The sequence below is a fragment of the Protopterus annectens genome, chromosome 3.part0, assembly GCF_019279795.1.
Source record: "Protopterus annectens isolate FY-2018-M chromosome 3.part0, PAN1.0, whole genome shotgun sequence".
NCBI lineage: Eukaryota > Metazoa > Chordata > Ceratodontiformes > Protopteridae > Protopterus > Protopterus annectens.
In genome coordinates this window covers 785,234,784-785,251,627 of record NC_056731.1, presented here as the reverse complement: position 1 = coordinate 785,251,627, position 16,844 = coordinate 785,234,784, and the positions used below count along the sequence as shown (strand labels likewise).

At 41.0% G+C, this 16,844-nt stretch overlaps 1 protein-coding gene across 2 annotated transcripts in view; it reads left to right on the top strand.

Moving 5' to 3' along the window:
• Positions 1-16,844, top strand: part of LOC122796555 (palmitoyltransferase ZDHHC11-like) — a 1,296,289-nt gene that overhangs the window by 724,258 nt on the left and 555,187 nt on the right. For both annotated transcript variants that reach the window (XM_044065129.1, XM_044065131.1), the window contains exon 3: positions 3,019-3,197. In XM_044065129.1, the coding sequence (XP_043921064.1) occupies positions 3,019-3,197 (179 nt within the window). The remainder of the gene's footprint in view (positions 1-3,018; positions 3,198-16,844) is intronic.

Below are 16,844 nucleotides of genomic sequence, written 5' to 3'. Positions count from 1 at the left end.
GTAACATCCAATAATGGCACTCTCATATCCCCCAGATCCAACTACCAAACTACTAGGTATCACCATAGATAACAACCTTAACTTTGACACCCATATTAACAATACTCTAAAATCTGTTAATAAAAAACTTGGCTCTCTCTACAGGATCAAACCCTTCCTCTCTCCTGCAGCTAGAATAACTATTGCTCACACCCATCTAATTTCTACTCTCCTCTATGCCTCACCCATATATACTAATCTGTCTAAAAACAACCTTAATAAAATGGAAAACTCCTATAATAACATTGCCAGATTTGCTACAGGTAACCCTTTCAGAACCCACCACTGTTTTAATCTAAAGCAGCTAGGATGGCTTGAATTACAAAATCAGCTTAAATTCCACCAACTGGTCATTGCCCATAAAACCCTTTACCACCCTACCAATACCCCTATACTATCTACCCTCATTATCCTCTACAACAATCTAAAGACCTTACGATCATCACATAAACTTCTTGTAAATATTTGCAAATCAAACAACAGGGCTGGGGAACTCTCTTTCTCCAGTACTCTTGGAAAATCCTGGAACCTTCTTCCTAACGAACTTTCCTCTCTTCCCACTATATCACTCTTTAAAACCAAATTGAAACTTTTCCTCAGAACACACTGGTTGTGCCCCTGTACTAAACCTGACTGATAAGCTAGCTCTTCTTACTTGGTTCAACCTACCCTCCACTTCTCAGTAATCAAGTTCCTTTTCTTAATAACAACTTACCTTGTCCTTCTATACTATTACTTACATCTGCAGAATCTCATTAAGGAGACTACTTTTACTAATATATTGTATAATTTCAGCTCCTACTTTTTCTTTATGATGACTTGTATACCAATATATTGTATAATTCAGCTGCCATCTTTTTCTTTATGATGTATTGCAACTATATTTTGTGTTGTACTAATTGTATTTGTATATTTTGCACTATGTTACGAACGAATGACCTCTTTGATTATTCTCTGTACTGCACCTGCAATGTTCATTGTATACATTAATTTTTGTATATGTGATTTTGTTTGTTTCCTCAGAGCTTATCTCCCCAGGCCTCTACTGAAAATGGACATATATTCAGTTAGACTAGCCTGGTCAACAAATGTAAAATAAATAAAATAAAAGTTGTTGGACATGCTACACCTAAAGAAATCCCAATCCCTCTGAGCTACACACTCTAGGGGCCTAAACCTTGTCACCACAATAAACAGGACATGCTGGAGGGATAGATTCCTGTCTCAGAGACTTCTCATACTCTGGAACAAGCTACCCATCTATGTCAAGCAAAATTCCTCATTAGCACTCTTCAAGAAAAATCTTGATAAGTGGATGGGAAATAGGAAATACACCCCGGGATCACTTCTGTGGCTCTGCTCGATAGGGGCACAGGAAAATAACTTTCTTGGGTGGCGTTAGCCAGGGAACCTTGTTGGCTAGGCTTACTTAGACCCTTGGGCCGATAGCCTAGTACCTACCTATGAACCTGAGTAGTCATTGCTTTTAAAATGTTTGGCCTGAAAGTTAAGCAGGTAGTGGGAATAACCTAGATATACTGTATTATCGAAAATGATGTTACTTCAGTCAATAAGTAAGTCAATGACTGCAACAGTGCATATAATTTCACTAGATTTATGCTTACGTTTTCCATAGGTAACACTGAGGTATGTAATATTGTCAGAAAATACTGTCCCATCTTAAGTCAAGATGAGAAATTGCTGAAGATTGTTGGGGAAACACCTAGATTCACCTATAAAAATAAAAAGAATTTAAAAAGACTTTTATGCCAAAAAGATGGCTTTATGAAAGTAAGAACTCCTAACAAGAAAGGAACTATAAAATGTGGAAAATGCATTGCATGTGATTACATCAGTGTGGACAATCATTTTTGCCATCCAATCTCAGAAATTGAATTCACTTTTTCCTGTACAGCATCTTGTAATACTCAACATGTGGTTTATCTTGCAACATCCAGAATTTGTTCTGCTTTTTATGTAGGCAAAACAAATCAGGCTTTTAAGAAGACAATTCAGAGACATTTACGTGATATACAACACCAAGATATTCATAATGCATTAGCAATGCACGTTATGAAATTCCCTGATCATTATTACTTTTTCAAAGTTATAGAATGCACTTTTTAGGACATGCGGAAAGGTGACATGAATAAAACTGAAAAAAAATGAAATCAAGTGGATAATTAACCTACGAGCTGATCGAACTCTAGGTTTAAATGCAATAGTACCACTTAAGACCGATCCTGAAAGCTAGACATCCATTAAACAGTTAAAAAGTAGGTGTATCCTTAACATATGTTAGGGTTTGGTAGAAGGCGCAGATGGAGGCGTTGGCTGAAAAGCACTAACATGATTGGACAATCACTATTATGAATGGAAAAATTTGTCCCACAAATTTTACGATTTGAAGAAGGTCGATCTGAAAGCGCTTATCGTTTGTTGAATGAAGGGGTTTTGTATTACCTTTTTATCATATCTTGAACTTTTTTTAGTGTTTTTATATTCACAAGTAAAGTTTGTTTTAACAGCCGTGGTGGTGGTGGTGTCTGGATTTCTTTTCGTTTGACGTATTTTACCAGCATCACCTTTAGTAGTTATCTGGGACTTTGGTGTATACTGTATTAGGTTTATTGTTATAGTGATTTCTCAAAGATCTTCAGTTAAGTTCCTGCCAACAGCTATACTTTCCACAATGCGTTTCAGCAGTTGGATATTCCTGTATATTGTTAGATACCTTTGATGTAATAGAGTTGTGACTGAAAGGTGCTTCAGTGCATTTTCCATTCCATCTTCCTTTCCAGTAAATATATACTGTGACATCCAGAGACTTGTTCTGTTTAACACTTGATGCTGTGCAACAAAACATTGTAAGAATGTGCTTGCAGGAGCAAAAATAATGTTGAACTTTTAAATTGGTTATGCAGAGCAATCATGCAAATTAATATCTCTTTAAATACTTTCCTTAACAGTTACTTTAAGATAATTGGCCTGATTTTCGTCTATCACTTTGTGGTTCATTTAGTAGCAGTCTCCATCGATCCTGCAGACCCCAACGTGCTTGCCAAGAAGAATTACAATTCTCCTATGCCAGTTCTTGACAGGAATATACATCCTCATGCTATACAAAACTTGCATTGCTACCTATGTGAAGTGAATGTGTAAGTAAGACTGCATCATACTCTATAGTTTTAACAAACATAGTTAAGAGTCATCTGAAGCACAGTAGTGTTTGATAATGTTTGTAATTTGCATTGAAGCTACTTTTATTAAATGATCAGAATTACAGAAGTAAATATCAACATGTGTATCTATGGTTTGTCACTGTTGTATCTGATCCAGGTTCAGCCAATGGCATTTTATAGAAATTAGTGGGTCTTTAACACCTCATAGTTTCTTATGCTGTTTAATGGTGGTGAAATGTGTTCCCTGGAGAAGATGCTAGTTCACTGAGTTAGCATTAGTAAGTTTATCAAAAAAGAAAAAAGCATTAAAGAATTGGAAAAAAATAAGCCAGTTATTATAGCATGAAATCAGCATGAGTTAAATTATTTGAGCACTGAAAAATAAAAGTAGACTTTGCCCTGTGCTATGTTTGGAGTTTTCTGTATTATTAATTAGTTTACATTGCCTCTTGCAGCTACTAATAGGAAAAAATGCAGTCACATTGCCACAGGACATGCGCACACAATTTGCAATTTTGTTCTCAGAAGAACATAAGACAAGTTAGGGCTAAACTATGTCAGAACTTTCTAGAAAGGTGAAAGTAGGGAAGAAGCCTGCACAACTGCATCAGGATATCGCTGTATAATTGTTAGGGAGAACATCTGGACACTTTAGTGAATATTAACAGACACTGTGACTCAAAGTACAGATCACACTGAAAGAAATGTGGTCAAAAAAAGTCTAGTAGAAAGCTAAATGTCACAGGATGGAACATGCAGCTTAAGATATCAGAAAGCCATTTCCTCCTTACATATTTGTGGAACCACTGGGTGCATCAGTGGTATAGCTTTTTAATGGAGAAACAAAGTAGCAGACTCCAAATCCGACTTCAGACCAGTGACAAGTGGAGTACCAAAGTCCTGGGTCCTTTCCTGTTTGGTATCTATTTCTCTGAAGTACAGGCTAACACAGAAGGTCTTTGGCTAACAAAGTTTGCAGAAGACTGCAAACTAGGAGCCATAATCAAAACTCCTAACAATGTGGACAATACTACAAAAGGGCCTCACTGAGACAGATGCCTGGTGTCAAAGCCATGGCCTGAAGCTCAATGCCAAAAAGTGTATTGTCATCCCCTTTGGTAAAAACTCTGTACACATGAACTACCATGTAAGTGGTAGTCTACTTAATGCCGAAAGTGTGATGAGACCTTGGGACACAGGTGACAGTAGTCACTTCTTTGATAAACACATCGCCACAGTGGTCAGGAAATCCTTCAATGTGGCTCACCTCATCATAAAAGGTTTCTCATCCAGAAAAAAAGAGGTTATTGTTCCCCTCTACTCATCACTCATTAGACCCATTATAAAGTACAATGCCCCTTTTGGTATGTACCTCGCAAGACATCTACAACAACTGGAAAGGCCACAGAAATACTTCACAAAGAGGATTACTGGCCTCAAACAGATGCCCTACGCAGACCGTCTCAAAAAACTCCAGCTGTACTCCGTCGCATATCGCCTACTCAGAGGCGATCTCTGCCCAACATACAAAGCTATGTCAAACCCAGAGCTGTTGGACATGCTCCACTTAAAGAAATCCCAATCCCTCCGAGCTACACGCTCTAGGGACCTAAACCTTGTCACCACAATAAACAGAACATGCTGGAGAGGATAGATTCCTGTCCCAGAGACTTCCCATACTCTGGAACAGACTACCTCTCTGTGTCAAACAGAGCTCCTCATTAGCACTCTTCAAGAAAAATCTTGATGATTGGATGGGAAATAGGAAATTCACCCCAGGGATCACTTCTGTGGCTCTGCTCAACAGGGGCACAAGAAAATAATTTTCTTGGGTGGCGAAAGCCAGGGTACCTTTTTGGCTAGGCTTATATAGGCCCTAGGGCTAATAGCCTAGTACCTACCTATGAACCTATAATGCATATCATTTATAAAATGCAGCTATTTTTTTTTTTTTTTTTTTTTACTAGAGCTGTGTAATACACAGTGTTTTAACCACTGATTTTGGATCATCCTGTCTGACTACTTTTAATTATGGGGACTTTGCTGCCAGGCGGATCTCATCTGGCAACTTATCTCTCTACCAACCTCTCAAGATCAAGCTCCTTCCCCACACCCATCATGCATCTATTCCCTTCCCTCTCTCAGATCTTATTTGCCACCTCATTAACCAAGTGCAAAAGACCAGCACTCAGCCAAGTATTTCAGGATTTTATATATTGCAGTTATTTTTTTCTTTTTCTTGTAAAACCATAGGGTTTACAGTTTAACATTTTTTGTAATTACACCTAGACAGGAGATCTTGTCATTTTCCTCTTTACTACTTTTAGCTAGTCAGAGTTAGTGTAATTTCTTGGTTAATTTATTGCTGCTGTGCCTATTAATTCCTGTATAGATTTCCACAGTTTTAATTGTTGCCTTTTTTTTTTTTTTTTGTATGTACTAGGACTAGCACTGTTGATTACTGTATGGACGAGAGCTTCATTAAATGCACTCACTGTCATAAAATTCCACCCCAGGACACACACAACGTCTATGTCGTCTACCTGTGTCTGGAACACCTACAGACTGCCTGTGACATTTGAAAGGACTTAACTGCGTACTTTCTACAGGAACAGAAAAAAAAACTAATCCAAAAGGGGCTTCTGCCTTTCCTTTGTGGAGTCTTCCAAATAAGAGGACCAATAGAGAGAAAAAGAGAGAGACAGACAGAAACTGAAGGATAATATAAGAGTAAATACGACGACACACAGCTGCCTTCAAGGCTCCTCATTTTGAACTACTACAGGTGGCATCTGCCTGTCTGACTGTGTTGGTTCAGCCTTGTCTCCTGTGCTCCACCCTTCCCACACAAAGACCATAGTTGCTTCTGATTATTACCCATAGAGAATCATGAGTAGTCATTCTTCAGAAAGGGTGCTTGCTGAGAGTCTGTCATCACACCTTGCCTTCTGCCTCCTCTTTCAGATCGACTGTATCACGCTGAAGCTTCTCTGCTGTAGATTAGGACAGATTGATGAGGGCTTATACAAAGGCAAAAATTGAAATTGGTTGCCATCTCATTCCCCCTGTATCCATAGTGGACTGTATTGGCCCAACATCTCCTTGTGGGTTAACTCCTTCTCCAGTACATGCTTTATCATCAGAAGGCTTGTCAGGACAGCTCCAAGTGGATTGGATCAATCTGTGCCGAACATAAACTTGTCCAACTCATTAGACCTTGATAGATTTAGGCTGAAGAAGTCTCTATGCCAAGCCCTCAAAGCAGAATTTTTGGAACCATCTTTAGTGCTGATTTGTTTGGTGCTCTTCTCATTGTGTGGGTGTTAGGTATTTGAAATATTGTCTCTGATTTCAATGTCAGAGCCATCTGGTCAGCTAGTGTTTGGTTCTTCCATCACTAGTACCACTGACATCTACTTTGTTGGGGACTGCTACTGTATTGGCTTGGTCTTGTATGCTGATGCATTCTGGGTTGTCTTTTAAAGGATAATACCTGGCACTTCCACAAGGGCTGGGAATTCACTAGCAACCTTGGACCATTGTCTTACCCAGCCTCACCAGGAGGCAAACCCCAAGTCTTCTGATGGTTTTGACAAATCCCTGCTGAATCCACCAGAAAACTTACATATACAAGGAGGCACGCTGTATCCCCAGTGGAAATCCCTTCATCCCTTACACCAACATTGAAGGAGAAGGGTCCTCACAGACCACTCCAAATCATACCAAGTTTGGCAAAATTCTAGAACTGATCAAAGGAATTCCTGGCTCACAGACCTCACCCTTTCCTGGATGAGGAGGTGCTCTTTGAGACCTTCAGGTCTTCCCCCACAACCTCCGAGTGGTACTTCCTGCTTGACAGCATGATGGACCTGGTAGAGGAAAGGGTGTAACAGGAGCCTGATGTCACTGAGTCCAAACCTGTACAATCCTGATAAATCCTTCGCCACCCAATGGCTGACAACACTGGAGTAAGTGACCCTTTGTTGGACTCCATTAATGTAGCAACTGCCACTAAAAGACGATCCAATTGTTAACCCTCCCAACAATGAGTTTTGATCAATGGACAGAATAAGAAAGTGAGTGTATTCCTTGGGCTTCTTTATTTTTATTAATGTCTTTCATTTGATTACTGGAGTAGTATGACTGGGCATTAAATCCCCTTTGCAGCAGAGGTGCAGTGAGACAAGTTCCACATAAAGAACAGAGTCGCTGTTTACTGACAATTTTAATAAGTACATACATTCGATATATAAAATACACAAGAACATCATCTTTACAGATAGATTAATATTTACTTCATAAGGAGTGATATTTACATTCAGAGCATCTTCAGTTATAGAATTATTCAGACTGCATATATTGATTTGCAAAAGAATTCCACGTTTGTGCCCAAAGTCATTTCATATGTGAGTGTAGAGATTTTTCCAGTGTTCCTTTTGACCATAGATGCCACATAGGCATCTGCCAAAGCATTTTATCATATTTCATAGAGACAGCTTTACTCATATGTATTTGGTTAGCAGTGAAAGATTTAGTGCAGTAGTGTTAAATATGAGGTTAAGGAAAAAATCAGAGTTAGGAGAATAGAAGGACGGGAGTTAAGAGAAAGAAAAGTGGGTGTAAGAACATGAAATTATGTAGCAACTTTGGGGGTGGTAAGTTATCAAATATGATTTGGTGGAGTGATGTTAGCCTGGGGATGTGCAAGAGTCCTGCAGAATGTTTTTCAGTTAAAGTTTGAATATACTCCTATATGGCTGATTTGTTTTACAGTTGGAGGAACAGAGTTCCACTTTTTGAGATGTAATTTTAGTATAACAAGTTCACTTCAGTGTTTGATTTTGTTATAAGCAGTAGGCATGTGCCTTTGAAACAAAGGAGTCTCTTGGTGTTTTAAGAGATTATGCCATTCAGTGATGGGCATTTGTCAGGATTATTGAGGAGCTTGTGAGCTAAGACTAAGTTTTAAATCGTGAGGGAGCTCTAACTAGTCTAGCTGTTTCAGTGAGGTAGTGATGTGAACTGCATTACATGTTTGTTGCAAATTAGCCACTTAAAAAAAAAACGGACAAGGAAAAAATAAATTCTGATATTTTGTTACTGAGGATCACTTGTCTGTGACGATTAAAGGCTTGTTGCTTTGGAACACTACCTGGGTTTCATGATTTTTAGAAGTTATTGTGACTGAGCACATCAACAATGTTTTAAGGCTACTAATTTTTCTGTTTCTTTATTTTTGTTTTTTAATTTAGCAACATTACTACAGCATTGTTGAAGTTGTTCTTTCTGTTGGAATTGCAAATTAGTACAGATGGGGGCTGAATACAAGAGTGTCATTAGTAGATATGTTGAGACAATGTGCTTTCTTACAGTGCCTGCTGTGTAGAGTTTTTTTCAATGGAGGGAACCAAATTTTTTGTGAGTTTTTGTTTTTTTTAATGCCTGTCTTATATGATGGTCAGATTTTAGATTTTCATGTATGGTTGTGCTTGGAGTTTGATGCATGTGATGAGGTTTGCTTAAGAATATTTTTGCACTATGATTGTTTTTAGAATGAAAATAATTGGTTTTGTTTTTGGGGATTTAGTAGAAATTCTAAGTCAGTAAAGCATGTTTTCACTGAGGTAAAGGAATTGTGGGTGATTTCTTGTAGTTTAGATTTTCATGTATGGTTGTGCTTGGAGTTTGATGCATGTGATGAGGTTCGCTTAAGAATATTTTTGCACTATGATTGTTTTTAGAATGAAAAGAATTGGTTTTGTTTTTGGGGGATTTAGTAGAAATTCTAAGTCAGTAAAGCATGTTTTCACTGAGGTAAAGGAATTGTGGGCGATTTCTTGTAGTTTACTTAGGGTATGGGCTAAGCAGATTAATGTGGAATCATTTGCATACTAGACTATGGTGACATGCTTCATTGCTAAGCAGAGGTCATTTATGAAGATGTTGGAGTAAAGCACCAATTATGGACCCTTAGGAAACCCCAACTTAAAGTGGGGAGGAAGGTTGAGAAGCTGTTTTGTCATTTTATAGCCTGCTGTCTAATAGATATCTTTGAAACCAATTTAGTAATGTGCATGATAGCGCTAGGGCAGACACTTTGAGCATTAGTATTTTGTAGGATACCATATCAAATGCTTTTGATAGGTCTAAAAAGAGGGCAAATATCGAGTTACCTGCATGTCTGTGCAGGTTTATCATGTTAGTAAAGCTAAGTAGGGCAGTATTGATGATATGATGTGGGCGAAAGCCATGTTGTGATTTTGAGAGGTAGGCTGTTATCTGTGGCATAGTTTAGTAACTGGAATTGGATGCATTTTTTCCAGAATTTTGGACAGTGGGGATAAGATTGCAATTGGTTTGTAATTAATCATTTCAGTGGTGGAGCCACTTTTGTGTAGTGGTATGATAAGATTTTTTTTCCACAACAGTGGAACATATTCAGAAATAGAACTATTCATTAGAATGTAGTCTGCTGCAGTTTTGATATATTCTAATGGGGTGTTATCAAGGGCTAGGCTTGTAGGTTTTAATTTAAGTAGAATTTGCTTAATTTGTGCAGTGGCGACTTGTATTAAGGAAAAAATAATGATTGTGTATATGTCGCAGGATTAGAGTTAGTGGTGCTATGGTTGATTTAGAGAAGTTGCTGTTTGCCATGAGAATGTTAAATTACCTCACACACACGACATGCCTCCAAAGAGACTACAGAACAAGTCTTGGACTTTTTTGAAAAAGTTTGCCATGGTTGAGACTAGGAACCAGTTTAAGTCTCAGGTGGCCACTATGCTTACCATATTCATCCTTTTGATGAGACTGATGCATAATGCAACCAATGGAGGGGTTAGGACAAAAGGAATGGGCATTACCTTGATGCACCTTGCCTGGCTTTGTCGCTGTCATTTTCCAGACAACTTTGAGGTGCCATTTATTAACCTACTCAATAGGTTCATGTAGCTTGGGCCAAAGGTTAAAGAGAAACTGCTGAAGAGTGAGCAAGAAGGTAAATTTCTGTCTGCCTTAGGAGACTGATTTGAGGCCTCTCAAAGATCGGGACAGTCATAGCAGAGGAGGTCCCTTTAATAGTTGCTCCCCCAGGATCAGAGGAGATCTGCAGAATCAGTGATTTAGAGGTCCTTTTTCCAGGAAGAAATCTTCACATCCTTGAAGGATTGTCCTGTTGCTCCTCTCAGGAAGCAGTCATGGACCAACTTTCTCTTCACTCAGATGGGGCGGATGATCATCACACAGAACAACTGGGGAAAAAGCATAATATCCAGAGGCTATGTAATTTCCATTTCATATTTCCCCAAAAATGCAGTCCATGTCTCTTGTTCCATCCTATCAAAGAAAGGTGGTGAAAAAAAAGATCACCAATCTGTTGACAAAAAAAGACACCCGAGAGGTCCCACCAAAACAGAAAGTTCTGGTTGTCTGTTGCAGATTATTTTTAATTCTAAAGCTGTCAAAGGATCTCAGGCCTACTCTAGAACTAAGTGACCTAAATTAGTTTATAAAGAAGACATGGTTCTGTATGGTCATGATGCAAGTCATTCTACGCTGTCTGCAGGAAAATTACTAAATGTGCTCTGTATAGCCTCATGTCACATATCTCCACATAAAAATCTCCAGAGAGTCCTGAAGGTGTCTGTGCTTCCTGCTGAGAGGCAGTCATTACCAATTCCAGGCCTTGCCCTTTGGGCCTCACTATCACCCCCCCCCCCCCCCCAAGTGTTAAACAAGTGCATGGTGCTGATTGTAACTTATCTGTGACTGAAGTGAATATGTGTATTCACATTTCTATATTTTTGGTTCCTAGCAGCTACAACAAGGAAGTTTGTTCTGTCAGCTAGAGATTATTTCTCTTGTGTCTGTCCTTGGGCATCTCAGTCAACATGGAAAAATTCTACTTGCAGCCTTCCCAACCGCTGGTCTTTACAGAAGCCATCAGGACAGAATATGTTGCATTGTCAAGTTACCAGAAGAAAGATTTTTGTCATTAAGTGAAGCAATATATCAAACCAGTAGTGACTGCCACAGTCCCAGTGGGAAGACTTTTTACCAGTCCTCTTTCCAAGGCCACTGTAACCATGGATGTCTCTTCAGTGGGGGTGAGCCTTGCTGGGGGGAGAATAGTCTATGTACCATGGGCCATTCTGGAGACTACCCATCACATAAATGTCCTAGAGATGAAGACAGTCATCCTAGTGTTGCAAGCCCTTCATGATTGTTTTCCTTGGGGGGGTGATCTTGATTCATTCCAAGAATGTATCAGTAGTCTGGTATAAGTAAAAAGCAGGGTGGTACCAGGTCTTATCTGATGTGCAGAGAAGCCATGAAAGTGTCACAGTGGGTGATGTCTGTGCAGCATTTTCTGTCCAGTGCATGTTCCAGGATGGATCAACTACATTGCAGTCAGGCTCAGCAGGTCTACTCTAATGCTCCACAAGATGTCCCTCAACCCAGCAGTAGCACAGCTATTTTTTCACTACCGGGACCACCAGTTTTGCTGTAATCTGCTTGCTTCCTCAGTCAGTACATAATGTCGCAGCAAAAATTTCCCTCATTCCTCCTCATGGGCAATCACACCGAGATACTGTCATCTCCCATTGGTTGCCCAGATTTCTCTGATGTTCTTCATCTCACATTGCTGCAGTCCTTACACTTGGGTAGTCCGCTGTCCTCGGTCGGCCCGAATATCAAAGTATAAGGCTAACGTCGGTCAAGGCGCATTTGACTGACATCAGGACGTCAGGGTACAAATGCGCATGACCGACGTCATATCCTCAGTCTTTTTTGCCGCATGGTCCGATGCAGAAGCAGCTTTGCAAGTGCCGGTTGGCGTTCTGAAATTTTTCGATTCCGGAGTTTCAGACTGAGTCAAAGTTGGCTAAGTACCCCGTTGGGGAATATTTTAGTTTTTTCTTGCCTCAGTGGTTTACCGGATGTCAGAAAAAGTGAATAATTGTATTTCTTGTGGGAAGCAGATACCGCATAGAGACTATCATACTTTGTGTATTCCTTGTTTAGGGCCTGAGCACGACGTTGTTGGGTGTCGCTCTTGTGCTAGATTCAATAAGCGCACTATAAAGAGAAGGTTAGATTGTGCCAGGTTAGTCTTGAAGCGGTGCAATTATAAAATGCCGCCGGATGCTCCGGCGCCCGCTTCTTCGAAGAAGCGCAAGGACAAAGCAGTTAAGCCTAGGCTGGAAGAACCGTCCGTACCGGACGCCGGTTCTTTAGAGGTGTTGGTGGAGCCGGTGGTTCCACCGGAGGTTTCTTTGGGATCCCAGGGAGAGACTTTGTTATTGCAGGATGTGGCCTCTCAGGAGGCAGGTCAGGCTGAAGGGGCTTCTCAGGTTACTATACTCCCCTCCCTTCCTAAGGTGGTTAGGCCCTCTCCTTCTGTTTCCAAGGCTTCTCCCAGAGGCAGGCTAGGTTTAGCTTCAGTTGGTGTCACCCCTAGTTCTTCAGGAACTGTGCCCAAGAAGCATATGCTTAAAATGGCAGAAGATTTGATTACTTTGATTAGGGGTTCTTTGCCCCTCCTGATAAGAGACCTAGGGTGGAGCCTGAGCTAGGGAGTTTTGAGCAGGCTTCGGATGTTTCAGAGTCTTCGGCTGAAGACTTGCAGGAGTATTCTCCTTATTCTGATTCTGATGGTGGATGATTCTACTCCTTCTGCTTCTCCTCCTGAGGATTTTTCTTTTTCAGAAACTCTTCATTCCATGAGGGAGCATTTTAAGTGGGAAGGTCAGGACTTCTCTGATTCCAGGAAAAGGCTTAGGGAATTTTTGTTTTTACCCCAGCATAGGCCTTTGGCTATACCTCCTGTTTTGGATGTGGTGGAAGATGTTTTTACAGACGCTTCTCTTAATCCTGATTCTTTGCCTCCTGCTCCTGTTAAACCGGATAGGTATTACAGGGTGCCTGAAGCTCATAAGTATCTTTTTAAGAGTCCTAGGGCAGACCCAGAAACTGTTAGTCAGGGGCCTAAAGGTGTTAAGGCTTCTGTTGTCAAGAATCCAGTTCCTTCAGATAAAGAGGCCAGGGCTTTGGATAGATGGGGAAAGAAAGTTTATACTTCTTCCACTCTAGCTATGAGGGCTTTGAATTGCCAGTTTCACATGTTGAAATACCAAAACTATCTCCTTTCACAATTGAAGTCTAAGGTTGATGCTCTGGCGGAAGGTATTGATTGTAAAGAGTTGCAAGATTTAGTGCATGTTTCTGAACAGGTGGGTAAGCATTCTTTGCAATGTGGTTTTGATGCTGTACAGGCCTCGTCTAGGGTGGCTGCCACTGGGTCAGTTCTTCGCAGGCACGCCTGGCTGAGGGATCAGAATTTATCTGACCATGTTAAAACAAGGATTTTAGATGCTCCTTTACAATCTGATGTGTTGTTTGTTTCTCCTGTTGAGACAGTTTTAAAGAAAATGGAAGACAAGGCTAAGTCTATGCAGACTGTTAAAGATTTTTTACAGGTTCAGCCTCCAAAGTTTAGTAGAAATTGGCCTACTAAGGGGTGGACGTATCCTTCTTATGATTCTCAGTCTAGGGGTAGATCTAGACGTGGTAGGGGCAGAGCTCAGGGCTCTTTCAGGCCTAGAACAGGGAGTTCTCCTGCACAGTCTTCGGGTGAGGGCAGGGGTCAGTCCTTTCGTAAACAGACCCAATGACCTACCTTTTCAGCTGCCAGAACCTTCTCGTCTGGCAGCACCTTTGGGAGGAAGGTTGGCACTTTTCAAAGAAAATTGGAGTTTAATTACCCAAGACAGATGGGTATTGGATATCATTCACCACGGTTACAGGTTTTATTTCCATACCTTGCCTCCTTTCAAGGGCATGCCAGACGTTCCTCCTCCACAAAGAATAGAGGCTCACAAGCAAATTTCTCTGTTACTCCAAATAGGGGCCATTCAGCCGGTCCCTATGCCAGAAGTGGGCCTAGGATTTTATTCTCGCCTGTTCCTAGTACCAAAGAAAGGGAACACGTGGAGACCAATTTTGGACTTGTCTATCCTCAACACTTATCTGGACATTCCCAAGTTCAAAATGTTGACGTTACAGCAGCTTTTACCTCTGCTGGGCAAAGATCATTGGATGGTAACTTTGGATCTCAAGGAGGCTTATCTTCATGTTCCTATCAGACTGAGTTGCAGGAAGTATCTGCGTTTTCGAGCTGGGACTTCTCATTATCAGTTCTCTGCATTGCCCTTTGGCTTATCTACTGTGCCCAGGGTGTTCACGAAAGTTCTGGCTCCAGTGATAGCTTTCCTCAGGTTAAAAGGAATACAGATCTATCCTTATTTGGACGATTGCCTGATTCTGGCTCAAGGAAGGGACGAGCTTCTTCATCATTTGGATTATGTGATAGCAGTGCTAAGATGCCTGGGGTATTCTGTGAACGAAATAAAGTCCAGTCTAGTACCCTCTCAGGACATGTGCTTTCTGGGTGTGAGACTGAATACAGCATCCCAGATGGCCTTTTTGACCCCGGACAAACAAAAGAATCTTTCCCTTTACTTTCATCAGTTGTCTCATCAGTCCAGGCTGACTGCAAGGACAGTCCTTCAAGCCTTGGGGTTCATGGCATCTTGTATTCTGGTGCTTCCCAATGCCAAACTGCATATGAGGAAGCTACAATGGTATCTCAAAATGTATGGACACAGCACTGCCAGGATTTGGACACTGTCATTCAAATAATACCTTGCATTCAAAAGGAATTTTTGTGGTGGGCTCAGGAATGTCACCTAAACAAGGGACTCTCTGTGACCCGGCCAGAGGCGAGTCAGATTCTAACGACAGATGCCTCAGACAAAGCTTGGGGAGCTCATCTGAATGGAAAGTGGATACAAGACAAGTGGCCTGCCAGACTACAACATCTACATATCAACTTGAAAGAGATGTTAGCAGTCCAGTTTGCATTAATAGCTTTCAAGGATTTACTTCTTCCAGGGCAGGTGTTGATTCTAACAGACAACACAACTGTCATGTGGTACATCAACAAGCAAGGCGGAACACATTCTTATCCCCTATGCAGGCAAGCAATGATTTTGTGGGAGACTGCTCTCAGTTTACAGCTAAATCTTCAGGCAAGGTTTCTGCCGGGAGCACAGAACTCCTTAGCAGATGTGTTGAGCAGACAAATTATGGATCCCCACGAGTGGAAATTGGATCCTCATGTATTTCAGAAATTGACAGTGTCATAGGGAACTCCAGACATAGATCTGCTCGCTTCTCCACTAAACCACCAGATGCCAAAGTTTTGCACAAAAAGGTTTCATCCCACAGCTTGGAAAGTGGATGCTCTTTCTTTCAATTGGAGCAGTCTTCATGTGTATGCCTTTCCGCCTCTGCCTCTCCTCCCAAAGGTACTACTAAAGGCCAGACAAGACAAGCCAAGGATGATTTTGATAGCTCCAGATTGGCCTCGACAGCATTGGTACCCATTACTGAGAAGCCTGGTACGGAAACCTCCATGGCCTTTGCCTTCGATTCCACACCTGTTGTCTCAGGAGGACAGTCATTTGCTCAATGTCAAGCTTCACTCTCTGCACCTAACAGCCTGGCATATTCTGCCTTGAACCATAGTGGGCCTCCACTTCCACAGCAAGTTTTGAATGTTATTTTGGAAGCTAGAAGACCTAGTACAAGGAAAGTGTACGCAGATAAATGGAAGAGATTTTTATTTTGGAGTGCAGCAAAGGATTTTGATGTTTCTGAGCCTAATTTGAGTGTGGCTCTTCAATATCTTACTGAGTTACTGGACAAAGGTTTGTCCTTCTCTTCTATTAAGGTTCATGCTGCAGCAATTTCGGCTCACTATGATTGTGACCCACCATTGTTTTCTCATCCTTTGTTCAAGCAATTTCTTAGAGGGGCAAAGAATATAAGACCCCACGAAGAGCTCCTACTCCTGCTTGGGATCTCAATTTTGTGTTGGAGAAACTCACTCTACAACCTTTTGAGCCTGCAGCTACTGCTGAATTGAAATATTTATCATGGAAGACTGCTTTTTTGTTGGCTATTACCTCTGCAAGAAGGGTTTCTGAGTTGCAGGCCCTTATGGCGGTTGAGCCTTTCTTAATTTTCCATAAGGATAGGGTATCTTTACGTACTAATCCTTCCTTTATGCCTAAAGTGGTTTCTAGTGTGGCTTTAAACCAAACTATTCATTTGCCAACTTTTTATGCAAACCCCAAAATAAAGGGAAAAGATTTTGCACACTTTAGATGTACACAGGCAGTTGCGGTATTATTTGGACAGAACTAAAGGGTTCAGGCAGTCTCAGCAGTTATTTGTTTCTTTTGCTTTGAGTTCTCAGGGCAAGCCTGTGTCAAAACAAACTATTTCTAAGTGGATTGGGTTTTGCATTGCTTTCTGTTATTCCCATCATGGCAAGGAAATTCCAGCTGGGATTAGGCCTCATTCCACTAGGGCTACTGCCACTTGACGGCTTTTGAGGGGTGGCAACTAAGGATATTTTGGAGGCAGCTACTTGGAGTTCAGTGCATACTTTCTCTAGGCATTATCACCTACCACTTTACTCTAAATCCAGGGCTGGTTTTGCCACTGCTGTTTTGCAGGGCATTTTGGCAGCTCCTGCTTCCTTATAGTTTGGCC